The sequence below is a fragment of the Labrus bergylta genome, chromosome 20 (genome assembly GCF_963930695.1).
Source record: "Labrus bergylta chromosome 20, fLabBer1.1, whole genome shotgun sequence".
NCBI classification, from domain to species: Eukaryota; Metazoa; Chordata; class Actinopteri; order Labriformes; family Labridae; genus Labrus; species Labrus bergylta.
The window spans coordinates 22,949,306-22,975,846 of NC_089214.1; the positions used below are offsets into that span (position 1 = coordinate 22,949,306).

At 44.1% G+C, this 26,541-nt stretch overlaps 2 protein-coding genes across 2 annotated transcripts in view; one reads left to right on the top strand and one right to left on the bottom strand.

Annotated features, from left to right (window-relative positions):
* LOC109992677 (retinal-specific phospholipid-transporting ATPase ABCA4-like) overlaps window positions 1-16,587 on the top strand; it is a 33,382-nt gene extending 16,795 nt beyond the window's left edge. The window contains exons 10-45 of the mRNA XM_065949046.1: window positions 800-1,021; window positions 1,358-1,562; window positions 1,647-1,724; window positions 1,878-2,465; window positions 3,148-3,325; window positions 3,431-3,562; window positions 3,674-3,813; window positions 3,958-4,095; window positions 4,325-4,503; window positions 4,659-4,755; window positions 5,643-5,848; window positions 6,198-6,252; window positions 6,406-6,486; window positions 7,352-7,521; window positions 8,160-8,284; window positions 8,371-8,469; window positions 8,556-8,745; window positions 9,606-9,700; window positions 9,811-9,843; window positions 10,486-10,591; window positions 10,715-10,789; window positions 10,931-11,100; window positions 11,227-11,404; window positions 11,588-11,703; window positions 12,323-12,470; window positions 12,560-12,683; window positions 12,889-13,018; window positions 13,141-13,261; window positions 13,348-13,410; window positions 13,499-13,605; window positions 13,698-13,839; window positions 14,627-14,761; window positions 14,844-14,947; window positions 15,030-15,122; window positions 15,234-15,483; window positions 15,640-16,587. Coding sequence (XP_065805118.1) covers window positions 800-1,021; window positions 1,358-1,562; window positions 1,647-1,724; window positions 1,878-2,465; window positions 3,148-3,325; window positions 3,431-3,562; window positions 3,674-3,813; window positions 3,958-4,095; window positions 4,325-4,503; window positions 4,659-4,755; window positions 5,643-5,848; window positions 6,198-6,252; window positions 6,406-6,486; window positions 7,352-7,521; window positions 8,160-8,284; window positions 8,371-8,469; window positions 8,556-8,745; window positions 9,606-9,700; window positions 9,811-9,843; window positions 10,486-10,591; window positions 10,715-10,789; window positions 10,931-11,100; window positions 11,227-11,404; window positions 11,588-11,703; window positions 12,323-12,470; window positions 12,560-12,683; window positions 12,889-13,018; window positions 13,141-13,261; window positions 13,348-13,410; window positions 13,499-13,605; window positions 13,698-13,839; window positions 14,627-14,761; window positions 14,844-14,947; window positions 15,030-15,122; window positions 15,234-15,483; window positions 15,640-15,759 — 5,193 coding nt within the window. The 3' untranslated portion in view covers window positions 15,760-16,587. The remainder of the gene's footprint in view (window positions 1-799; window positions 1,022-1,357; window positions 1,563-1,646; window positions 1,725-1,877; window positions 2,466-3,147; window positions 3,326-3,430; window positions 3,563-3,673; window positions 3,814-3,957; window positions 4,096-4,324; window positions 4,504-4,658; window positions 4,756-5,642; window positions 5,849-6,197; window positions 6,253-6,405; window positions 6,487-7,351; window positions 7,522-8,159; window positions 8,285-8,370; window positions 8,470-8,555; window positions 8,746-9,605; window positions 9,701-9,810; window positions 9,844-10,485; window positions 10,592-10,714; window positions 10,790-10,930; window positions 11,101-11,226; window positions 11,405-11,587; window positions 11,704-12,322; window positions 12,471-12,559; window positions 12,684-12,888; window positions 13,019-13,140; window positions 13,262-13,347; window positions 13,411-13,498; window positions 13,606-13,697; window positions 13,840-14,626; window positions 14,762-14,843; window positions 14,948-15,029; window positions 15,123-15,233; window positions 15,484-15,639) is intronic.
* Window positions 16,588-16,735: 148 nt separating this feature from the next.
* On the bottom strand, window positions 16,736-25,942 carry tecrl2a (trans-2,3-enoyl-CoA reductase-like 2a). The gene is made up of 13 exons (XM_065949047.1): window positions 25,819-25,942; window positions 22,058-22,108; window positions 21,706-21,757; window positions 21,486-21,530; window positions 20,695-20,798; window positions 20,353-20,468; window positions 19,181-19,286; window positions 18,754-18,826; window positions 18,528-18,571; window positions 18,388-18,445; window positions 17,846-17,934; window positions 17,708-17,753; window positions 16,736-17,622 (listed from the first exon to the last, which is right to left on the bottom strand). The coding sequence occupies exons 1-13, from the start codon at window positions 25,897-25,899 to the stop codon at window positions 17,495-17,497; spliced, it is 993 nt and encodes a 330-aa protein (XP_065805119.1). The 5' UTR covers window positions 25,900-25,942; the 3' UTR covers window positions 16,736-17,494.
* Window positions 25,943-26,541: the final 599 nt, after the last annotated feature.

Genomic DNA, 26,541 nt, shown 5'->3' on the forward strand with positions numbered 1-26,541 from the left:
AGCCCAAAAATAAATCTTAAAAAAAAAAAAAAAAAAAACGTTTTAATTTCTGTGTAAACTAACATGAAATTAAAGTACCTGTATGTTTTTTTAATTAACAAATGAAACAAATGTGAAATAATATTATATACAGTACTTTCTAACTTATAGTGTAGTGTGCTTTCTTCTGTCAAATTGAATTGCATACAAATATTTCTAAGACATTTACTGCAAAACCAGACCAAGATTTAAAATACTATAATTCCACAGTTTGATCATTTTAGTTTCCTCTCTCCTGTTTAACCTCTGTGAAGAAGTCATGATCATCTCTCTGAATGTAAATGTGGAGACATCTCCCTGACTGTGAATCATTACATCATCTCTCACCTTGAGGAATGAGCTGATAAAAGTTCTCCTCTGATGGCGTTTGGATGAATCATTAATGAGCCGAGCTGTAAACACGGTGACATCATGAGAGTTATGTCAACATCTCTGCAGGAACGAGCGGCTCAATGATTTACTGTCTTTTAGGCTTTCAAAGTCTGGAGTCGTCACTTTAGTGTTCAGACAGAAGCTCAGCAGGTGTGTAGATACAGAGAGGGGCTGTAATGCCCTCTAGTGGACAACTTGATTAATGCAGTGTTTTAATCAGAAAGGCAGGAGCTTAATAATGGCATAATATCAACATGTTTCATGCTGCAGTATTAATATTTCTCCACGGCTGCTACTTTCAGTGCCTCAGTTAGCCTCTCTGTCCCCCTCCCTCATCAAACTGAGTCTGAACATCTAGTGCACTTGTCTCCGTGTCTCTGTTCTTTAGGGAGGAAGGGTCCTGAACTACAGCAACCCCGTCATCCTCTTCCTCTTCCTGCTCACCTTCACTACAGCTACCATCATGCAATGCTTCCTCCTCAGCGTCTTCTTCAACCAGGCCAACCTGGCGGCGGCCTGCTGCGGAATCGTTTACTTCGCCCTCTACCTGCCGCACATCTTTTGCTTCGCCTGGCAGGAGCACATCACCAAGGACATGAAGATCCTGGTGGTGGGTGTCACTGCAGACCTGACAGTAACAGATTTAGATCAGTTGGTAGATTACATGCTCCAGGTTCAGAGGGTTTAAGTCCACACTGAATCCTCCGGGGTTCATGCAAGAGAGGGATGATGTCCTGCACATACGCAAAACCTCCCCTTACCGCAGATCATCCATCGGGTCAGTCCGAGGGCTGGGGTCCAAGTAGCTGAGAAATAAACACATAAGCAGTTAAAAAACTAATGATGAGGACAGAGAGAGTTAAAACAATAATGACTTTTATCACTAAAGATGGTTTAGTCTTTAGATGTAAAACAAAGAGGATTTTGTCTTTTCCTTTCCTCTCAGAGTCTTCTGTCTCAGGTGGCTTTTGGCTTCGGGACGGAGTACCTGTCCAGGTACGAGGAGCAGGGTCTGGGTCTGCAGTGGGACAACATTGAGACAAGTCCTCTGGAGGGGGACGAGTTCTCCTTCCTCACCTCCATCTGCATGATGGGCCTGGACACGGTGCTGTACGCCGTGCTCGCCTGGTACCTGGACAATGTCTTCCCTGGTCGGTGCATTAGGCATTCATTCTTTGATTTCTTCACATTTTCACCGAAGTTAACCTGTTGAATATGTACTTCTTAAATCTCAGGTCAGTATGGAATCAGCCGGCCGTTTTATTTCCCGTTCCTCCCCTGTTATTGGCTCAACAGTGTGGCTCCTGCTTCAGGTGAGCCAACCCTCTCATCATCTTCTCTCATGTTAGGGTTAAACTAAAGGAAAGAAAAGTGTACACACGTGTGATATTAAATCTCAGCCCTGAGACCGCCTCAGAATAATTCATTTATTTTTCTTTCCAAATGTGACAACAATCTGGGTTTAGATAAAAAAGGCTTTTCTAACCTGAAGAACAAGGAGCAGCAGAAAAAAGAGGAGAAGGAGGAGGACCTAATTCAAGATCAGGAGAAGAAACGAGAAGGGACGAAAGACCAGGAGGAAAACCATGAGCAGGAGAGAAATCATCAAGAGAGACCAAGGAAGGCAGAGAAAGAGCAGGAGAGACCTCAGACTCTGGACAAGGATCAGGAAAAACCTCAGACTCTGGAGAGACCTCAGACTGTGGACAAGGAGCAGGAGAGACCTCAGACTGTGGACAAGGATCAGGAGAGACCTCAGACTCTGGAGAGACCTCAGACTCTGGACCAGGAGCAGGAGAGACCTCAGACTGTGGACAAGGAGCAGGAGAGACCTCAGACTGTGGACAAGGATCAGGAGAGACCTCAGACTCTGGACCAGGATCAGGAGAGACCTCAGACTCTGGACCAGGATCAGGAGAGACCTCAGACTGTGGACAAGGATCAGGAGAGACGGAGGATTCTGGAGAAGAAGGCATCGTGTGAACACCAGGCTCAGCGTGAGAGGATGGAGAGACAGATACAGGGCGAGGAGGAGGAGGAGGAGGAGAAAGACGGTATGATATTCATGTTTACTACTTGTTTTACTAGTACTAGTTCTAAGTCTGTCCTTCAGTTTTGATGGTGCACTTTGGGGTTCCAAAATCCTTAAAGAGCCGAAACAAGCACAGTTTCGGCTGCATTTCGTCATCAAGTTTGACTGACTTTGATCAACACAAATAGTTCCACCTGTTATCAGTTTCATTATGTGTGCTGGAGTTTTATTTCTCACGCAGGCAAACATGGTTTTTTATGTCCTCCCAGCCACTCTTTGTTTGCTCCCACTTTCTCCTGTCACATTCAATGTGTGTGAACTCAGAGTCCTTGTGTGTGTGAGTGTGTGTGAGTGTGTGTGTGTGTGTGTGTGTGTGTGTGTGTGTGTGTGTGTGTGTGTGTGTGTGTGTGTGTGTGTGTGTGTATGTGAGCTTCAGTTTCATGCTGAGTTAATAAGTGATAGATACAGTTTTTTCACATATTCCAGCCGTCTCTAACCTCTTTTATAAACATGAGAAACTAAACTCGACTGTTGTCTCAGAATCAGAACTGATTTTTAACCAAACTCATGCAAATCATTTATTTTTTAGGTTTGGTGCAAGACAACGACAATCAAACAGATTAAAACACCCGCACTACATGAATACAAAGAGGACTTTTACAGCGCAGGGTACTGAGGGTTCCTCATATCTTTGCTGTTTTCAGGTCAGCAGTTCTTTGAAGCAGAGCCAGCCGACCTGGTGAAAGGTGTTTGTATCCAGGATCTGGTTAAGGTGTTCAGCGGCAGCTCCACACCGGCGGTGGACGGACTCACCATCAGTTTCTATGAGAGTCAGATTACTGCTTTCCTGGGCCACAACGGAGCCGGGAAAACCACCACCATGTAGGTGCTCGGATTCTCTTCATGCAAACACACAAAGAGTGATCTTCTTAGAGTGACATAAAGCTGGGTGCATAATTAGCATAACTCTGCTCAATTCTCTCTCAGGTCCATCCTGACAGGTATGTTCCCTCCCACCTCTGGAACAGCCAACATCTACGGAAATGACATCCGCACAGACATGGACGCCGTGCGTCTGTCTCTGGGGATGTGTCCCCAACACAACATCCTTTTTCACCAGTATGTCTACCTTTTTGAAGTAGTTATTATGAATACATAGACTGCGATGCAAGTAAAAAAAGGAAACATTCAGTGTGCACATCTTTCTCTCCTCCTCTGGTTTTCTGTCAGTATGACTGTGGCGGAGCACATCCTCTTCTACTCACTGCTGAAAGGCCGTCCGCTGGCAGAGGCCCAGGAGGAGGTGGAGAACATGCTGCAGGACCTGGGTCTGCCTCACAAGAGAGACGAGCTGACGCAGAACCTCTCAGGTCTGTGTGGATGAATCCTCGTCCAAAAAAAAAAGAAGAGAATAAATTGAATTTATCTTTTTCATTCAAATAGAAAAATCCCCCTCGTGCAGAGCTGCACCCTGACACATGCAGCATCAGGATTTCTAAACATTTTGATTCCAGGGGGCATGCAGAGGAAGTTGTCCGTAGCCTTGGCGTTTGTAGGAGGAGCTAAGGTGGTGATTCTGGATGAGCCCACCTCAGGTGTGGACCCCTACTCCAGACGCTCCATCTGGGACCTGCTGCTGAAATACCGTGCAGGTATACTGACCCCTGCTGGCTAGAGGAGGAAGTAGAGGAGGAAGTAGAGGGATAGAAGGTGTCGTGGTTTGTGATGATGTTCTGCATCATTTAGATTAGGGGTGGGAAACTGCCCCCCCCCCCCCCTCAATGTGGCCAACAGGTTTTTCAGTATTAGTCTTTTACAGCACAAACATAAACACCTGAATGAACCCCTGTCTTCATCGCCCTGCTCTGTCTGATGTTTCAGGACGTACAGTGATCATGTCGACCCACCACATGGACGAGGCCGACCTGCTGAGCGACCGCGTGGCCATCATCTCTCAGGGTCGTCTTCACTGCTGCGGCTCGCCCATCTTCCTCAAAAAATGCTTCGGAGCTGGATTCTACCTGACTCTGGTGCGACGGGTGAAACCTGAAGCTCGGAAGGTGGGAGGACATGAAAACGAAGAATTGTTGATGTTTATCTCGTCTACAGTCGCTCTAAATGTCAAAGAATATAATTTTTAAAGGATCAATCAGTGAAACAGTGTTCAGGTCAGGAGATGGTAAATAATGTTTTCCACTGACATGTCGTCCTCCAGGTGAGCTGTGACTGTACGAAGGACTGCTCCTGTAAGTGTTCCAAGTGTTCAAAGTTTAAAGCAGACCAGGAGAAGAAGCTGGACCGGCAGCTGGAGGGTAAGCTCTGCGTTAGTTTTATTACATATTTTAGATACTTCAGTGATAATGCAATGGAGCTGAACATGCTTGATCTTTAATATATTGAGGAGGAAATGTGTAAAAGGTACAAAAAGTCGAGGAATTGCTAACTGGCTTCAGCTGGACTCCTTTGACGAAAACGTGAAAAGTGTGCTATCACTAGAATCCATCACCATGACTTCATGCAGTCAGAGGGGTAGTGAGGCCAACAGCAGGATACCCCGCCCTGATGGAGTCTAGACCCTGGTGGTGGTGGTGATACCCCCCCCTTAATGGAGTCTAGACCCTGGTGGTGCTGTTGATACCCCCCTGATGGAGTCTAGACCCTGGTGGTGGTGGTGATACCCCCCTGATGGAGTCTAGACCCTGGTGGTGCTGTTGATACCCCCCTGATGGAGTCTAGACCCTGGTGATGGTGATGATACCCCCCTGATGGAGTCTAGACCCTGGTGGTGGTGGTGATACCCCCCTGGTGGTGGTGGTGATACCCCCCCGATGGAGTCTAGACCCTGGTGGTGATGGTGATACCCCCCTGATGGAGTCTAGACCCTGGTGGTGATGGTGATACCCCCCTGATGGAGTCTAGACCCTGGTGGTGATGGTGATACCCCCCTGATGGAGTCTAGACCCTGGTGATGGTGGTGATACCCCCCTGATGGAGTCTAGACCCTGGTGGTGATGGTGATAGAAGAAAGCATGTTTAGACATACCTGTGTGTCGTCAGATATTCTTTCTGTATCTCTTCACAGTCCTAGTTGGAGAACGAGAGAGATACAAGATGGCCGTTTGATTTATAAATCACACAAACAAAGTAATGAATGTTTGATAAACGTCTAAACAAAGAATCATCTCCCTCTCACCTCCAGGTAACATCGAGACCATAACAACCCTGCTCAATCATCACGTGCCGCAGGCTCGTCTCATCGAGGCCATCGGCCAGGAGCTGACCTACCTGCTGCCTAACAGGAACTTCCAGCCCCGAGCGTACGCCAGTCTGTTCAGGGAGCTGGAGGAGACGCTGGTGGACATCGGCCTCAGCAGCTTCGGCGTGTCCGACACGTCGCTGGAGGAGGTGCGTGGAAGTATTACCTGCAGAAATGTGTTTGAGATATTGCAAACAAAGGTCAGAAAAGTAATTAATGTTTACGAATGATAATGCAAATGTAAAAGGAGACGATACATCCAACAGACGTTTTTAATGATTTATTGAAGTAGAAATGATGTTTTCATTTTCAGAGCTCAACGTCCCGTTAATAACAAACACATACGAGTGTAATGAGAGTTTTATTAAAGCGATCTGTCACACAGGCGCCGCCTGACGTTCACCTTCACACTGATTACGTTCTGTTCATGACGCTTTCTAATCAACAGCATCTGTTCATCCGTGTTTACTCACAATAAAATCATCTGTCTCCTCCCAGATCTTCTTAAAGGTCACTGCTGATGGGAACGCAACCAACAGGAAATGTATACAAGGTACAAAATAAACGTTTTTAGCTCTTTTATCTGACCTGTGTTTGTTGACTCTGTGATGAGCTGCATGTCTGCATGTGTGGTTGTGTCTCTGCACCTCTCTCTCTCTCTATCTCTCTTTTGTAGTTTCACACTTTAACTTTCTGACTCTCTCAGAGAAGAAATCATTGCAGCACATCTTTGGCACGTTGCTCTGTGGATTCAACAGAGTGGCTGTTAATCTGGAACCTGAGAAAGGTGACAATCAGCTTAAAGCTCTGGACGAATGCTGCTGCTGCTTCTGAAAAACACATCTGTGTTTAGTTTGAGAGAATTCACAGATGATTAGGTGTTGTTAGAAGAAAACTACACAACCTTCATTTAATAAACACAAGATGTAAACTAATAAAATCACAAGATAGTTCAAGATGGAAAGATGGAAAGATGGATACAGATTTCATGTCTGTATGTTAAAGGCTAAAACCAGTTAGCTTAGCTACTGAGTACTTGTTTATGGCTTCAGACGAGAAAGTCTTTATCCAAGAGGGCATTAAGCACATGGTATCGTGTAGTAACGTATAGATGCATTGATGACTTTTCTCTCAGGTCAAAGGATTGATAGCTAGCCTGGCTCTGTCCAAATGAAACAAATCCGTCATACTACATCATTCTTATGCCACCTTATTGAAATTACAAAACTTCAGTGCTCACTCTGGTTTGAACAGAGCCAAGCTGACAGTTTCCTCCTTTGTCTTTGTGCTGAGCTTAGCTAAGCTAAGCTAACTGGTTTCTTGCAGTAGCTTTTGATTTGACAAACCAACATGTAAGACTCAATCTTTGCATATAATTTGATAACATGTCCCTTGAAAACTTAATGTGGTAAGGTTTCTAACCAGCTGATATGTTCAACATAAACTGATCCAGAGCTCTGACTTGAAGAGCAGCTATGATGATGTAATTCATCTTAAATGCCGGTAGAGCTCTGCTGCTAGCTGCTTTTTAATCGCTGCTCATAGAAGATATGAACGTTTGTCCCGCAGGCTGGCTTTTTAAATGTAGAAAACAACACAACACGTTAACTCAGACTAAATATTTTGACCTGAGCTCTTTACTGCAAACACAGACGGGGTTTTGCAAACCAACGGTCAGGGTCCATGTGATGTCCCAGGAGGTTCTGATGGCAGGGGGTCGTACCAGGTCAGAGGTCTTCAGCTGACAATCAAACAGTTCCTCGCTCTGCTAATAAAGAGGCTGCAACACGCCACACGCTCCTTTAAGGACTTCCTCGCCCAGGTAACCTCGCCGCCCTGAAATGGATTTTACACAATCTTGTTCAGCGGTGTGAGATATCTTTACAACCTGTGTGTTTCTGTTGGGTGTGTTTTGTATTTACTTGAGTAAAGTCAAGATTTAAAACAAGATTTCACAAGTCTGACATTAAAAAAAGAAGATCAATCTAATAAAAAAAGAAACATTTCAGAAAAAGAAACATTTCCCGATGTCAAATATCACAAAACACATCAACTTTCAAAAACAAAAACATTTAATTCAGAGGTCATATTTCACAAAACCTAGAAACCTTTCAGGAGAACGAGAATGAGAACCAAAAGCAAAACATTGGAACAATTCATAAAACAAACCCAAACATATCGGAATACACTACATTTGCCAAAAAACAAACGTGTCAAAGAACGTAATATTTACCAAAACACCATGATATTAAAGGTCACATATTCTCCTCCTCATCAACCAGTTTAAATAAGTCTCAGAGCTCTGATGTCTGTGAAGTTTCTTGTTCTAAATCCACTCAGATCCTGTATTTGATCATGCCTATAAACCCCTCTATTTCAGCCCTGCTCAGAACAGGCTGTTTCTGTGTCTGTACCTTTAAATATGTACATGAGCTGTGTCTGCATCTCTAACTTTTAAAGATCGTGCTGCCGGCCAGTTTTGTCTTCTTGGCGCTCACCTTCACTCTGATCGTTCCACCGTTCGGGGAGTATCCGAGTCTGACTCTCAGTCCGTGGATGTACGGGAGACAGTACACCTTCTTCAGGTGGGCAGAATGAACACGAGGTCCCCTGACACTATTTATTAGCTATAAATATGCAAAACGTTTTATTTATTTTTTCTCTGCTGCAGTAATGAACGTCCGTTGGATGCTCAGATGAGATATTTCGGGGAAGTGTTATTGGACAAACCCGGCTTTGGGACTCGCTGCATGGCTGAAGAACCTCTGGAGTCAGTCATCTTGCACACGTTTAGATCTTTTGTCCAGAAATTTCAAACTGTTTTTAAAACATTTTATCAACTGCTCCTGCTTTTAGAGATTTCCCGTGTAACAACATTACCACAGAGTGGGAGATGGGCCTGGTTAACCCGGTACTAATTGACATGCTGGCCGGTCCCGAGTGGGACGCCCTCAGACCGTCTCCAGACTGTCAGTGCAGCACACCCAGGAAACTCACCATGTTACCTGTGTGTCCTGAGGGGGCGGGAGGTCTGCCGCCTCCGCAGGTAGAGCAATGATATTGAACAATATACATTACTTTTGGAGGTACTTCACCTACTATGACCTCACCTTTCATACAATCATGCTCGTCAGTAATCGTTCAGCTGCATTTTGAACACTTTGAAGGCCAAAATCTTTTTCAGTTGTCCAATCAAGTGAGCTTACCAAATGTCAATATAAGGGGTTATAAAAGCATTCAGGAGTTTTTCTGTAACAGAGAGAGAAATGGTCTGCGTTTAAAATGTATTTCAGAGATGATTAAAGACATTGCTAATGAGGGCTTAGAAAAGGTGGGTCCAATTAAAGGTAACTCCAGGGTTTTTGGCCTTGTCTTTGGTATGATTGGAGATGGATAGACAGTTACTCACTCAGAGATTTTTACCTAAATAATTGACTTCCATCTTGTTGTTATATGCTGTGAAGAGATGTGTGATATCCATACTTTACAGTCATATAAGGACAAACTTATCAATGATGCTAACATCATCGGGAGGCGTCCAGAGGTATATCAGGGTGTCATCAGCATAACAATGACTTATCCATGGGGCTAACATCATCGGGGATGTAGAGGGGTATAGTAGGGTGTCATCAGCATAACAATTACTTATCAATGGAGCTTACATCATCGGGGATGTAGAGGGGTATAGTAAGGTGTCATCAGCATAACAATTACTTATCAATGGAGCTTACATCATCGGGGGCGTAGAGGGGTATAGTAGTGTGTCATCAGCATAACAATGACTTATCCATGGGGCTAACATCATCGGGGGGTGTAGAGGGGTATAGTAGGGTGTCATCAGCATAGCAACAAAAGTCTGCGGATTAAGATCCATATTAAAGTATGTTGTGTTTTTTTGTCCATCAGAGGATCCAGTCTACAGGAGATGTTCTCATGGACCTCACAGGCAGGAACATCTCTGATTATCTTGTGAAGACTTACCCCAGCCTCATCAGAACCAGGTCTAAGATCCCTAAACCTATTCAAAAGGAATAACTTGCTCAGTTGACCCAGAAGCAAAGTTGTGTTTTGAGGTATTTAAATATTTAAATATTTTTCTATCATTTTGCAGCTTGAAGAGCAAATATTGGGTGAACGAACAAAGGTACGTTTATATCCAATTTCTTTACACTCAGATTAACACAAGGTCTAATTTATAGACCACCTACTGTGACGGTCACCTGTTGGTTTTTTTGGACTAAAGTTTTCAATTCCTGACTTTGCTTTTTCCTGTGGCCATCTTGGTTTTTGACCCAGTAGAGAAAATATTGGAGACAAGGGTGGATATGCATGGCTACAAGTCTGTCATGGTAAACCAGTACAGGAGTGTTGGTGGTGTATACCTTCATTATGGGCTAATTGACTCTAAATGGGACTTTAGTAAACATCATGATGTGTTGAAGAATACTTGAAACCAGCGATTGAGACCATAAAAGAAAAAAGTGAAAAAATCAGCTCATATTTCCATCAGGTATCAGACTTATTTTTATAACGGGTGGATTAACCCCTACTGGACATTGGAGAGAATGCAGGTTAAAGCTTTTTTACATTGGCTTACATCCCCTTCTTTAATTTACTCCTTGGTCCATATAGATTTATGTTCCTTTTAAGAACATCATAATGGATGACAGAGTGGTGTTCTTTTTTTAATGGTTGCACTGGTGAGGTATTGTTTCTAGCTGCCGTAGCTGGACATACAGTTAAGTATTAAAGATGTCAGCAGGGTTTTTTTTTTTTTTTTGTCCAGGTATGGAGGTATATCAGTGGGAGGACAGCTTCCCGTTTTGGATCTTCAGCCGAAGACCATCCAGGATGTGGCAGCACAGCTGGGACGACTGCTCAACGTTACCGGGGTATCCCTTAACAAACCACATTAGATAATGCCTTATACTTGATTGTTGCTATATATTTCTTTCTGTTGGTGTTTCTACCTTTCAGTTTCTTTTGAATATGGTATTTATATTTTTTTGTTCAAGGGCAAATACTCCAAACAAACTCTAAAGGACATAGGGATGTTTCTGAAATATATGGAGACCCAGAACAATGTCAAGGTGTGTCTGAAAAAGCCCAACATAACAACTAAATTAAACACACTTTATATTATTTTCACAACTAAAGTGAATTCTGTAGGTTATATAGTAAGGTGTGGGACAATAAATAACCAAAGAGCATGGTTCACTATCTTTCTACAGGTGTGGTACAACAATAAGGGCTGGCATGCCATGGTTAGCTTCATGAATGTGGCGAACAACGCCATCCTGCGTGCTAACCTGCCCAAAGATGCTAACCTGGACAAATACGGAATCACTGCCATCAACCATCCTCTGAACCTGACCAAAGAGCAGCTCTCTGAGATCACCGTGTGAGTAACCAGCGACAGGACGTTTTGAAAAGATTTAACTTCTTCTCGGTGGATTCACTCGTTTTGATCTGTCGACATTTTGTCACAGCACTTTTAGCTGAAGATTTTGCTTTGTCCGTCTTCCAGCCTCACCACCGCGGTGGATGCCGTGGTGGCTATCTGCGTCATCTTCGCCATGTCCTTCGTTCCAGCCAGCTTCGTCCTCTATTTAATCCAGGAAAGGGTGACCCAGGCCAAACACCTCCAGTTTGTCAGTGGCGTCAGTCCGTTGGTGTACTGGATGGCCAACTTTCTCTGGGACATGGTACACTTACACTGACGCCTCCGGAGATCTATATCAAAGCAAACAACAGATTTCTCAAACAGTCAAGAGCATGTAGTGGTGATGTTAATGACAAGAACACTGTTTAAAACACCAGAATGTCTAGAAGTGTACACCTCAGCTTTATAAACACTAACATCTGTTATAACTGTGTTCCTCTCACAGCTGAATTACTCCATGAGTGCAGTGATGGTCGTAGAAATCTTCATCTTTTTTAATAAAAAGTGCTACACCTCACGCAACAACCTGCAAGCACTTATCGCCCTGCTTATGCTGTATGGGTAGGTTTTGTTTATCATTGTATTTGTCCAGACTAGGATGTAAAAAGCCAGCAGCTCTAAAACAAACTGCAGAGGGAAAATGTGACTGTTTTTGTCTTTTGGAGTTTGGTGACTTTAAAGATTGTGATCAAACGACTGGTTCTGATATTTAAAAAAAAACAAGAAGGTCTATCTTTGCAAGCATCCTTTCTGTAATGATGTCACACACTTAGAATAACAACCTAAACCTATTGGGGACAAAAACAACAGCTTTGAGTGGGTGCACATTTGCACAGATTACATAGAAGCTCATCATCAGCTATCAAGTCTGTAAAAATAAGAACCAGTTTAAAAACATCAGAGTTCCACTTTACATTCACCCTGAGAGTTTCAGCTTCTCCCTCTCTCAGCCTTTCTCGCTCTGAGTTTGTGAAATATTGACTGAACCAACAGCAAATGATCTCTGAGTCGAGGGGAGATTACAAACCTAATACTCCATTAGAGTCACCTCATCAATTCAACAACAAGTGGCTGATTTGTATTTATTTTAAAGACCAATGCATTATTTGTGTCTGGCATGAGATTGTGTTATTCATTATGCTGAACTGATGCTGTTCTTGTCCCTCTCTCTGTCTCGTAGCTGGTCTGTGACCCCCATGATGTACCCCATGTCCTTCGTGTTTAGTGTTCCCAGCACAGCCTACGTCTCTCTGTCCTGTATCAACCTCTTCATCGGCATCAACTGCAGCGCCATCACCTTCATCCTCGACTTGTTTGAGGGCACCACAGTAAAAACACTGGTGTTATCTCTGTACAAATCCACCCCTCAGGTGTCTTCTATTATATTCCTTACCTTTAGTGTTGGTTTTCTCTCCAGGCTCTGTACAAGCTCAACCAGCTGTTAAAGACCGTGCTGCTCGTCTTTCCTCATTACTGCCTGGGAAGAGGGCTCGTAGACATGGCCATGAACCAGGCTATGACAGATGTCTTCGCTCGCTTCGGTACTCACCATGAACACAGTCTCATATAATGTCCCTGACCGTCTCAATACTGTGAGGGATGTGGGGTCATTGGCTGCATCAGCTGACTTGCAAACAGTCCAGTCACATCCTACTGTAGACCCTAATGTGTGTTTCAAAAACCCCTTTACACCTGATATTACATTGTTCATTATATTGTCTGCGTGATGTTTCCTCCTCTCTTCAGGTGAGGACTACAGTCCGGACCCGTTTGACTGGGACTTTATTGGGAAAAACCTTTTTTGCATGGCTGTGGAGGGATTCGTCTACTTCATCCTGAATCTTCTCCTCCAGTATCGCTTCTTCCTCGATCACTGGTATGTACAGACAAACTTAAATAACCACATTTAACAAATGTCACAGGGCTTTCACGCACGCAGAAAACTGGGATTCTGTAATATCTTGTAAAAAGAGCGAGTGCTTTATTCTCCGTTGTCAGGATCTCTGAGGGCCCAAAGCCTTTCATTCTAAACGAAGATTTAGACGTGGCTCAGGAAAGACAGCGGATCTACGAGAGTGAAAAAACCAACGATATTTTACACATCAAGGACCTAACCAAGGTGAGATGTTCTTTTAAAAAAAACAAAAAAACTGATCAATAATGGAAGAAGGAAAAGATTCTCAGAGAGTTTGTATCCACTTTTAGACGTACCCAGGAATGATGATCCCTGCAGTGGACCGGATCTGTGTGGGAGTCTCAGCTGGGGAGGTGTGTGGGGTTATTTGCATTAACAGAGGAAGAATTCTGCTTGTATTCTTGTTTATTCATCATGTTTTGATCTCCTGGTCGTCTGCAGTGTTTTGGTCTGCTGGGGGTGAATGGAGCAGGAAAGACCACAACATTTAAGATGCTGACCGGAGACATAGACGTCACATCAGGAGAGGCGTCAGTGGCCGGGCACAGGTCAGAAGAGAAGGACTAATGTGTTAATATGTAGAGTCTTGTTGACAGATTTAGTGTTGTATTAAAGTTTTGTTGCTCCCCTGAATCTTCAGCATTTTGACGAGCATCCTGGACGTCCACCAGAACATGGGCTACTGTCCTCAGTTTGACGCCATCGATGAGCTGCTGACAGGAAGAGAACATCTACACCTCTACGCCCGACTCCGAGGAGTCCCAGAGTACGAGATCAGCAGGGTGAGACTTCTCTTTGATTTCTTTTTGAGCTTTTGCCTCTATTAGATAGGACAGTGGATAGAATAAATCCAAGAGAAAGTGGGGAATGACTTGAGGGAAAGGAGCCATAGGTCTTATTTGAGCCTGGGCCCATCCTGCTTGGAGGACTACAACCCCTTTAAATAGGGCGCAACTTAACCACTGGGCCATGAGCGTCCTAAGATAGGACTTTTATATGGAAATAGTTAAGAAAAATAAATAAAACTAGCATGATTCAATGTTATGTACTGAAGATTCCTGCAGTTCCTGGAGTGACCACTAGAGGCTGGCTGCAGAAGCACAGGAAGTCACATACACACCCATTCTAAAAAGCCTGTTTTTACAGCAGAGATTAACATGTTTACAGCCTGGTTCAAAAAACCAAATAGGTGTGATTAGCTCATGTCTCGATGGACACACACTGTACGGGGGGTGAATGTTTTGATGACTCATCAGTTTTGATTTGATGAATGATAAGAGTTATTCACAATAAGGCGTGTAGCTGACCTGATTGACAGGTGGGCGCAGTGTAACGGTTTGTCAGGAGGTTTAAAACCCGCCTCAGCTCCAGCTCTCAGCCTGTTGTTAGGTTGACTGAAAGTTAGACTGAGACAGCATTTCCAGCATGGAGACCGCCATCGATGGGACTCCATTGCCCCTTGCAGGAACAGACGGGTGACTTCACTCAGGCTTCCTCCAGTAATATTTAGCTATATTTGTTTCACTGAAGTTCCCCTGAATGGTTCATGAGAGTTCCCCTGGTGCTCAGGTTGCAGAGTGGGCGATCCAGAAGCTGGGTCTGTCTGAATACGCAGATCAGAGCGCCGGGACGTACAGCGGAGGAAACAAGAGGAAACTGTCCACCGCTATCGCCATGATCGGCTGCCCTGCTCTGGTGCTGTTGGTGAGGACAAGAACCATGAGGACCACAGTGATGTTGTGTGTTTCTGAACCAATGCTGATGTGTGTTTATCACCGTGTGTCAGGATGAGCCCACCACAGGTATGGACCCCCTCTCCAGACGCTTCCTGTGGAACTCCATCATGAGCGTCATTCAGGACAGACGAGCGGTGGTCCTCACTTCACACAGGTAAACGTCGCCGCTCTTTGTCACCACGCCTGTGCTTTGATGAGCTCACATTTTAACCCTCGCTCTGTCGTCTCTGTTGCAGCATGGAGGAATGTGAGGCGCTGTGTACTCGCTTAGCCATCATGGTTAACGGATCCTTTAAGTGTTTGGGAACGATTCAGCACCTCAAGTACAAGTCAGTCTTTTTACGTCATCCCATATCGGGTCCAATTCAAAAAATAAATTATATAGAATCAAAAAGCAATAACCTTCTCTGGGTGTTTGACGCCCCCCGCTGTGAATTTAGATTTGGTGACGGCTACGTGGTGACCATGAAGATCAGGTCATCCAAGCCCGGTTCCCCCCCTGACCTGAACCCTGCCGAGGCGTTCATGGAGAGCACGTTCCCCGGTTGCATCCAGAGAGAGAAACACTACAACACGCTGCAGTACAAGATCTGCTCCTCCTCGCTGGCTAAGATCTTTCAGATGGTTCTGGCTAACAAAGAGCAGCTGAGGATAGAGGACTACTCCGTGTCCCAGACCACTCTGGACCAGGTGAGCATGATCAGGTGTTGGGTTAATCCTTCGTCTTACCTCTCACACAGATGAATTGATGACAGAAATAATTGTTTCAAGCAACTCTATGTCCTCTGCCTTGCAGTCTGGTCTTCAGGCCATGCACATGACAACAACGTTTCTGTGTCTTTGCAGGTTTTTGTGAATTTTGCCAAACAGCAGTCACGAGAAGACGACACCATCGTGCTGCATCCCAAAGCTGCAGGAGCTCAGCGTTTTGTTGAACACACACAAAACAAGTCTGCAGAGAAGTGAAGTCACAGCAGAGAGCTCGACAGGAGGACTGCATGTGGTTTAAAGAATGCAGCGTGAGGATGTGTTCATGCGTCTCAGGACTGAATGTTAGTTGAGACGGTCTGCAGAAGATCTTTGTATCAGGATATGTCGCCGGGTGCAGAGAAGCAGCTGGTGAAGATGTGGGACACACAGGATGAAGTGTTTGTGTTCTCCTCTACAGATGTCTTCTTCAGTCCCCAGGGTGCTTTGCCTTTGAATGCCCCCACTTAAATGACAGACAGCATGTCAACAGTGCAAATGTTCCCCTCCGCTCTGCTTCTTCAGTACAAAGTGTCAGGAGCTTTTAATTTGATAAGTGTGAAGCTTCGATGTGCCTGCTTTATGTTGTATGTGTCGCTCACCTTGTAGGCCTTAAAGATGAAACCAAGCTTTGATTGATATCAGAAAGGTTCTCTATGAGTCGTAACCCGGGCTGGATGGTAAAGAAACAATAGCTTCTGTGTATGTTTGCTTCCCATGCCGAGCAGCGTACTTTTGATTGCCTTCTGTAGATACTTGAAGAGAAGCGTAGTCTTAGCACTTTATTGATGCAGCTTTCATTTAAGACATCACAGTTTTATAAAGATCTGCAAAAGAAATCTGCCAGTGCAATACAGCTCATCAATGTTCTAAAATCCTGTCGCTGCTGCTGTCTCAGATATTTTCATGCCAACGTTTTGTTCGGCCTTTTTATCGTTTTCATGTGACTTAACATTTCACCACCAGCTGGTGTCTAAAAGAGCGGGACACATGCGTGATGATTCAGAGATGCGCGTCATGTCTAATAAAGTCACTCTTTGTCCTAAAGATACGGATCTTCTTTTAGTTGGTTCTGTTGTTCACTGAGAATGTTCGACATTGCGACTTTCACTTTTATAGAAAACAGTTACAATAAAACCTGAGATTGGACTTCTTATGAAGCTCTTCATGCTCGTGTTACACTTCATCGCTTTAAAGAGCCCATATTATGCCCTTTTTGGGGTTCATATATTTAATCTATGTACCTACTAAAGTACGTTCACAATAGCTAAAGTTTGAAAAAAGTGTCTGTTTTCATGTCCTGCCGCTCCATGCACCGGCTCGCTTCTGACTCTCTCTAAAGCTCTGAAGTGCCCACGTTCAGAGTCCCCACGTGTGCCAAGTCTGATCTGGTTGGTTGGCCTGTCGACTCTCCTTAATTGGTCAGTCGCTCAGCACGGTTCTCGGAAATGTCCCGCCTCTTTTACCATATTGGGAATGCAGCCACTGGCTCCGTCCGAGGGAGCATAAACATTAGCACCTTAGCACTACTGTGCTACCGCAGACTACAGCATATCGTGGGCGTGCTACAGAAGTTAATGGGCCTGCAACATGAGCTGCTGGGCTTGCCACAACGAGCCAATGGACTTAGATCAATGATATCACACTGACAATGACGTCACACTGACAATTTGTTTTCGAGGGGGGCTAGAACCGAGCGTTACATACAGCTAATGCTGCAGCTATCAGGAGGACGTAGGAGAAGCTGCATTTACGCTGACTTTGAATTTTTGCACATAGATGTGCAATAAGTCCCATACTGTAGGGAAACAATCGTTTAGCGAGGGTCCTTGTGTGATGGGGCCCTTGTAGTACATCAGAGATACTAAGAACTTGCATAGATGAATTCTTTAAGAGTAGAAAACATTAAGAGTGAACACACACTCGTGATGTTCAGTTCATGTAGAGTTCACTGTTAGAGAACGAGGGGGATAATGGCGGTGCGGTTGGCGGGATAGTCCTTGAACTCTCGGCTGTAGGCTCTGTGCTTCCCTTTGGCCCAGATGGTCATCTGAAGGAAGCCCAGTGATGTGTACAAGGCCACTGAAACACAACACACACACATCAGAAGGTTTTAGTGCCTTTATGTAGATAAATGTTAAAAAAAAACAACAACCAGCACACACACCTGGAAGACACTGGGTCATGATGGAAAAGCTCACCCAGGATCCAACCTGCAGTGCAGTCAGACAGAAGATCACACACGAGCTTAGGTGACACTTACAGTGGCCACTCAACGCCATGCTGAATTAATGGTTTGAGTTACCTCGTATGTGTAGTTTGGACAGGACACAAAGTAAAACAGCCACGTGAACGGGTTCTTTGTTGGCACAGGAAATCTTCGGCCTCTGGACCCTGAGGAACAGATCAGATATTTGATGCATGCTAAGAAATGATAAATTAAGGACAGAACCTAAAAGGTTTCAAGTCTTGAAAAGTTGATGCATTCCTCCTATAAAGGTGCAGTGTGAAGGATTTAGCGCCATCTAGTGGCGAGATTGCAATTGGCAACAAACTGCTTAAGACTGCTCAGAGATAAGGAGAACCTGCAGAGGGCGCTAGAACCCCTCTCTGACTCACTGCTATGTTTGTCCTCCCTGGGCTGCCGTAGAATCATGGCAGTGCAACATGGCTGACTCTGGAAGAGGACCCACTCCCACAGTGGACTTTAAGAGCTATTTAATTAACAGAACAGTTCTTATTTCAGGAGCTCACGTTAAAGAAGGTAAGATTTTATATTTATAATGTTTTGTTTCTGCTGAAAGTTCGTACACTCTAACAGTATAAAACAGTAAAAACTGAACTCACCGTCCCCTTTCAGATTATTAAGAGTCAAGTGAATGGAGAAGTTTCCGATTTCACACATCTGCAACAGGAGAAATCACTTCCCTCAACATTTACTGATCAAACTGTTTGTGTCTGCACCGTGCACATGTCGAGATACATACCGCAAATAAGACTAACGCATAGTGGACCTGGAGATCTCCGTATGCTGCAGAGAGAGATTCACCGAAGTTAGGATACTGCAGAAATAGAGACTGTGTGTGTGTGTGTGTGTGTGTGTGTGTGTGTGTGTGTGTGTGTGTGTGTGTGTGTGTGTGTGTGTGTGTGTGTGTGTGTGTGTGTGTGTGTGTGTGTGTGTGTGTGTGTGTGTGTGTGTGTGTGCTGACTTACACGGAGGTGTGTAAAGTGGATGGTTGATGTAGTAGGCCAACCAAGCTGAGAAACCCCAGTAATAGGCACAATTCTGAGAGGACACAAAAATACAGATGTTTAAATAAACAGAACGCTTAGACAGTGTACACTGTGCGCCCCCACCTCTCTAGAGTCCATGCTCACACAGGTCACCATGTGGTGGACTCTGAAGCTTCAGTGTTTATCCAGCTCTGCATGGGTCTGTAAACCTTTCTGTGTTCTAACCTCTCTCCATTTTTCAAAAGCATCTCCAATATTGATCCTAGTTTGAGCACGTTTCTGGGTCTGCGCTCTGAGACTGTTTGCAGGTTTCTGTATCAGTAAAAGTCCAAAAGCTGAAATGTTTACACAACAGCTGATGGTAAAATAAAGGGTGAGCATGTTTTCAGGGTTGTGGCGTCCTCACCCTGATTATGGTTCTGAGAGGCATGGTCCCGTGGGAGAAACGATGCACGAAGATCGTCTCTATCAACCTCTTCCCGTAGTGGAAGGAATGACAGGCACAGGCGAGCCTGACAGACACAGAGCAGGGACAAGGTCAAAGGGATAAAATGTGTGCTTTTAACTAAACCTATTACTGTCTTTTTATGGAATGAAACTCTATCTGAAAAAAACATTTATTTTCATACAGACAGAGATTAAACTGAAACGATCCCCATGCAGAATTGGGTCCCTGCAGCAACATGACTTGTGTGATTGAGCAACAAAGTGCTGTAAATAAAAGGAAAACATTAAAGAGCCCATATTTTGCCCTTTTTGGGGTTCGTATATTTAATCTATGTACTTAATTTTGTATGTTCACAATAGCTAAAGTTTGAAAAAAGTGTCTGTTTTCATGTACTGCTCCTCCTTGCTCCCTCTACGCTCTAAGTCCGTCAGCTACACTCTGAGTCCGTCAGCTGCACTCTGTTGAGCCCACACTGTTAGACCCCACGTGGGCCAAGTCTGCTCTGATTGGTCTGCCGATCCGCTCTGTCGTTATTGGTCAGTTGCTCAGCACGGTTCTCGGAAATGTCCCGCCTCTTTTACCATATTGGGAATGCAGCCACTGGCTCAGTCCGAGAGGAGCATAAACATTAGCACCTTAGCACTACTGTGCTACCGCAGGCTACAGCATATCGTGGGCGTTCTACAGAAGTTAATGGGCCTGCAACATGAGCTGCTGGGCTTGCCACAACGAGCCAATGGACTTAGATCAATGATATCACACTGACGTCGGACTGACCAATTTTAATCCAGGGGGGCTAGAACCGAGCATTACATGTGGCTAATGCTACAGCTAACAGGAGGACGTAGGAGAAGCCGCGTTTCTGCGGACTTTGAATTTTTGCAACTAGATGTGCCTAAACATGCACAGGACACTTGGAAAACACACTAAAGGGCATATAAAACCAGAAAAAGCATAATATAGGACCTTTAATGGAGCAATATGGAACTCACCTAGTGGTTAAAATGGGTACTGCAGTCTAAATTATAAACATCATATAGAGCTGTCTCAAAACTCAAATAAATCTGCCTCGTGCCTACAGTTACATTTCCAAAGCTCCTGTAACTTTGAGTTTTTAATTCTCCACTCACGTCACAACAGGATGAGGGCTGGAGGTTGAGATGAATCTGTGTGAGTAAATATACGGCACTCGGAAATAGAAGAGGAGGTAAGTGAGAAGGGCTCCGACGCACTCTGCAAGAAACACCTGCACACAAAAAGAATGGGGGGGTGAAAAGGAGCAGACGAAGAAGGCTCCATGCTTTCTCATGTTTGAATGGGTTCATGAACATTATCACAAAATGTGCAAACAAACAGAAGAAGACGTGCAAAAGTTGAAAGAAAACAAACACACATTCTATGAGGAGAAACTACAAAGTTCCTCTCAGTGAAAAGTTCCTCTCCCCTTGTTGGCATATCGTTTATATTCTCACCATCGTCCAGCCAAACTGTGGGCCGAGATCTCTGAAGTAAAAGGTAGCAGACGTCCCGACAGGAAGGTTCTGTAAGACTTCATCATCTCTGAGGGATTTTTCCTCTGAAAGAAGAGAAGATGATGTTCAAAAAATCAGCTGAAACTGATTTAAAGAGACATAAAACAAGACAAGACTCCTTTTTAAATCCAAGCAAAGTGATGTCTTAGATTTTGGATTGAGCATCTGATCGGTGTTTCAGCACTCGTCCTCTCTACCTGGCGGCTCAGGTGGGCTTACACAGAGTTAATGTGTTGAACTAATTAGATGACACTTTTAGCACATCCTCCAGGGGAACTGGCCCACTTAGCTTTAAACCAGCCACTGCTCTGCTTTTCAGTAAAAGCCCTCATAGTCCAAGGTCATAGGAAACGCCCTGTAACATCGTACAGTATGTGTGGTCTGTCTCATGTTCTTTAGGGTGTGTTTGTGGGGAGCTGGTGTGTTTCCTCCAGCCAATGACAGCGCAGCAGGTGATTTTAGGAGTGGATACACCAAGTGGATAAAGCTCATTCTAAAATGAGGGTGAACCTTGTGTTGTCTTTTACCCGTGGACGAGAAGTTGATCTACTTCCTGTTGGACAGGCAGGTGACAAACACCGGCGGTGGGCTTGTGCTAGCGTGCGTTAGCTTGCAGTGTATCTACAAGCAGTAAACGTACACACTACATCCTGCAGTGAGGGTGAGTTTCTGGGGGAGATGAGCCCAGGAGGAGGGGACACACAACAAATAATGACAATATGGTTACTTACTGGGATCAAGCTTTAGTGCCTGTCGTGCTGGATACCACTGAGGATCTGGACACAAACACAGGGATGGACAGAGAAGGTAGTACACACAGATTCAGACCCCAAAATAACGTGTGAAAGATGTTTAATGCATTGTAAAGTAACAAGGAGCAGACATCCAACGATTCTGCACAGTTTGAAACGGTGCCATTAAAGCGTCCTCTCTCTGCAGCTCCACACTCACATAATTTATGAAAAAGGATCTTGATGTCTCCTGTCGTTGAGTACGGCTCCACCTGAATGAAACACAAAGAACTGAACCTGGATGTGATATCAGGGATGATATGAAGTGAAGCTCTGAGTTATTACAAACTCAGACTGAACACGCATGCAGAGGTTTAAATCCTCTTCTTTTGTTGAACAAGTTCTTTAAACTCTTTTTACAAAAACATAAAGATTCTGAAGACACAAAATATTCTCGTCTGACTTAGGAAAATGTGTGTTACATCATGTCATGTGGATTCGCTTTGATGGCGTGGACATTAAAAAGCTAATCTAGAATATCTTCTCTGCTTCGACTCTGGAAGACGGCTCACCTTATCTAAAAAACAGAGCTGCTCTTTGGTCTTTGCGTCCAGGATCTTCACCTGAAGGAGACAGAAACACCGGGTGATACCTTTCTTTAAATGTTTCTTTAAATGATTGGAAGAGATTTTTATTCATGCCTCAAATTCATCTCCAAACTAAGGACTCTACGTCTACATGCAATGTCAGCAACAAAACCCCAAGCAGTAAAAAATCTGGATCAGCGTCAGCAGTAAGAACATTTAACGTTTCATAATCTGAAGGCTGGAGTCTTCAAGACTTTAAAACTACTCACAGAGAACATCGACATGTGATACTAAATGAAGGAGTGGAGGGGTGTTATGCCCCGTGTATAGAAGTCCCCATCGCAGCGGCCTTGAATTTGAATCTGACCTCGGCCCTTTGCTGCATGTGTAACACGCTGAAACACGCTCATTTTGTTATATCAGTGTTTCTAGTTAAACTAATTTAATTTCCAGAAGTATTTAAGTTAATTTATATTTCTAAGAGTAAACAGTACATACTGTGTGTGTTATCTACCTTTTAAGATTAAGACACTGGCCCTTTAAGGGAGGCGCCGCAGTGAAGAAGACACAGAGGTGTGTGAAGGCTGAAAACTAAGCGTGAGTAAAGCTGTGGGCATTTTTCTTTAATAAAAGTTGCTAAAAGTGAAAATGGACGAGTTCTGACCAGTTCATTTCAAGGGTGCAACACATGTCGTCCCCCAACTCTCTCACACATTTCCAGTCTCTCGTCAGCTGTCCTTTGTCATGAAGACAAAAGGCCCAAACATTATCTTAAAAGAAAGAAAAAGAAATAGAGATTTTAACTTAACTTATAACTGAATCCAGGCCACGTTCATGACCCTATAAACACTGCCTTCGGCTCAACAGACCCAATTTTCCTTTAGTCTTGCTTCGAGTACTGCCCTCAGCTCTCCTCATTTCTGAAGTCTTTGTTTTGTTTCTCAGTCGTCCATGTGCTTTTTGACACTCAGTGGATTTATTCAGTAAGAAATGTCAAATGCACATACTTCTTACAAAAATAATCAAATGAGTTTCACAAAAAAATGTGCTCTTGGAACAAATAAGGACGACTGAGAAGGAAACAAAACCCTTCTCTATCATCATCCTTATTGAATAAATAAAAATGACTGTATAACTTTAGTCACAGTGGACGCTTTGGTCGGTGTTTGTGTTTCCTTTTCTCCTGAACAAATCCAGTGATCTCGTTCTGACTCTGGTTGAGTGTGATAGGTCGGAGCAGTGTTGTCTTCTTCATTTTAATTAGACTGTGTCAGCGGTGATGTACGGCATATGCGAGCAGGACGGTGGGTGGCGCCCCACAATTTGCCCTGAAAGCACTCTGTACTGTGCTGCTCAGCAGAGCTGTCCTCGCTAAATTGGTTCCCTTACTGGACGGTGTAATAACCGGCTAATGGATACGTGAAGATCTGCTGAGTGCACAACAGAGAGGGAGAGAGAGAGAGGGGGGGTGGGGAGAGATGTAGAGAGAGATTGAGGGAGGGAGAGAGGGAGAGAGAGATGGAGGGAGGGAGGGAGGGAGAGAGAGGGGGAGAGAGAGAGATAGAGAGGGAGACGAGGCCCTGTGCTGTTTTGTTGTCAAACTCAAGTTTATTTCATCTGGTTGAAACTTAAATTCTTCCTCAGTTTTTGTCAGAAGCCCCTTCACCTTCATCAGTTCGGTTTTTATCTCCACCTTCTTTTTCTCTGCAAACGATCAACCCTCCTCTGAAGTTCATGAAATCTAGATTTTAAGATGTCACACCTTTGAGAACACCCGTTATAAAACCTGAATACTTCACAGTTTGTGTTCATTCTCTGCAGGATGTGAGCGCTGTGCACGGCAACATCTCAGTGCAGTGCACCCTGGGAGATTGGTTTGTTTTGCTTCCATCTGCTAACCTTCCCCTCTGTATTCTCGGGGCACATGTTGATGCGTCTGCGTGTTCGCTCGGAGCACTGAGGGTGTCATTAGGGCCGTGTGTTGTAAGGCGGTGAGCGCTGACTTGTGTCCTTGTGAATCTGATTGTCAGACACTCGGCTCCTCTCGGGGGAATATGGCGCTCTGCTGACAGCATGGGTCGTACTGAACATGCGTCGGCATGCTTCACAGGGCTTCAGTGTGTGTGAGAGGAATTTAAATAGTTTTAAAAATGAACCTTTCTTCTGTTTTTATAAACATCGCTGACTTAAATAGTCAACGTATTAGTGAGGACGGCTCCTCTGATGAGCGTCACGGCTCATATTGAACCTCAGGATCAGTAGCTGAAATACTGAGCAGGATCATGTTGAAGCTGATTAGCTGCACGTGGCTGCCAAACTTTGACCTTTGTCCTTTTTGCTCCACACTGATTCAAACTTGATCAACAAATCACTGAGCTGTCCAAATTCACAATGGACCCTTTCGTTCTTTACTCTCAAACATTTTGGTTGTACATTTATTTAAGTTTCAGGTCTGAAAAAGATCAACTCTTAACCTCGCATCACACTGATTTTACCATTTGTATGATGTACGATCAATAATTGCAGAAAAGGCCAAATATATGATCATTATATATTTTTAATGTGTTCTCAACCAAACATTGCTTGTGACTTGAGAGCAACAAATCACATCAGCACCATTCAGCGCCGGACCGACATGCCCCCCGCTCTGCTGCCAGACTCTTGGAAACATGGACTTCCTTTGTAAATAGCTAGTGTGGCTCCTCCTGAAGAGAAAGATTATCTACCAGCATCAAGAAAACATGAAGTTACAGAAAAAAGTGTCTGTAAGCTTCAGATCAAACCTAGAAAAGAAACTCCACTAAGGTCAGAGCATTTAGTTAGCTTTAGCCAAAGTCAGGCTAGCTGTCCCCCACTGTTTCCATTCATTATGCTAAGGGAAGCTAACCAGCTGCTGGCTGTTGCGTCATATCTAGAGACATATTAGTCTCAGTTTTCTCTTCTTAATTAAGTAATTGATTGTACATCTTTCCCTCGGATCAGCTAAATATTAGCTTATTCTGCCTGCAGCCTGTTTGTAACAGATAGTGAGAGCGTGGCTCACGTCCCAAAGCGTGTTGTAAATTATCCTCAGTTCAGAGGCCTGCTGCACTCACACAGAATGACTCGTCTGCCTCTTCATTAAAGCTCAGCAGATCCAGGGAGACGAGACTGAGGAGGCAAAGAGGAAGATCATGAAAGAACTCCGTTTGCTTTATTCTGACTCTGAAACTTGGACTTCATAAACCCTGCTGACACTTCAGAAGAACGCCTTTTATTTTAAAATTCAGGAAGTCTTATTTTTTTCTTCTGAATGAATCAGCTGCGTTAAATCCCTCAAACATCAGACTCTCTTAATTTAAAAAAAGCTTGATTTAAGTTCTTCACAATCTGTGCATTTGTGTTCCTTCTTTTCTGATGAGATGAGCTTCAACATGTTGACATAAACTCCCTTTCCTGCTTTAAAAATACATTTTTATTTCAGTTGGGAATGATATCGGAGCGACGTGCAGACTCATGAGGTTTACTGACAGCAAGTTTCTTTTTAAAACAAAGTTTCTAAAGAAGTTTCAGAGAGGAAAAAACGGTTTAAACAACTAAGTAGAAATGATTAATTCAGCCATATTGATGCTCAAAGTTATTCTCTTGTTCTAGTGAGGCCTCGTGAAACAAACAAATCTTAAACTTTAAACTCAAAAAGTTGCATTAAAACTCAACTCAGAGCCGCTCTGCAGCAGATAACTTCATACTGGTACATTTCAACTTACCTCAAAGAAGGTGGTCCGGCTCATGGCCGAGGTTATTCCTACGTCCTTTGGGTGTGAAAATAAACACCACACACTCGACATGACTCAAACACACAGTTACAGAAGTAGTTCCTCTCCTTTCGAGTACAATCCCTGGACTGACCCTTTATCCCAGCCTCCTTTCTCTCTCTCCCCCCCCCCCCCCCTCTCTCCCCCCTCTCTCTCTCTCTCTCTCTCTCTCTCTCAGTGCTGGGTCACAGAATCACTGGAGGCTCTGCAGAAACCCTACATACACTCTCCCTCCTGCCTTTCTTTCCTCCGTCTCTTTCTTTCAGTACCTTCAGAGAGAAGCTCTTGGCAGAGTCAGACTCGGCTCAGGGAAGCGGATCCTCACCTGAGAGTCAGACTGCTGAAAACAACAGATGTAGGAGAAAGCAGAGGAAAAATAAAACTCATCGGTTGATGTGAGACTTTTGCATCTTCTCTAGAAACTCAAGTGAAGCATGCAAACACAAGTTTCACAAATGCAATCCATGTTAAACTCCATAAACTAGTGTCAAGACCAAGACATACCCGAGACCAGAGTGCTCCATGACTGAGACAAGACCAAGACATTGAGGGATCGAGACTGAGACAAGACCTAGACCATAAACATCAGTGAAAAATCATCATCTTGTGTTTAGGGGGCGTGTCCCTCACTTTGACTGTACCAACGGAAAGGTTGCAGCCGTAACCGGGCGTTAA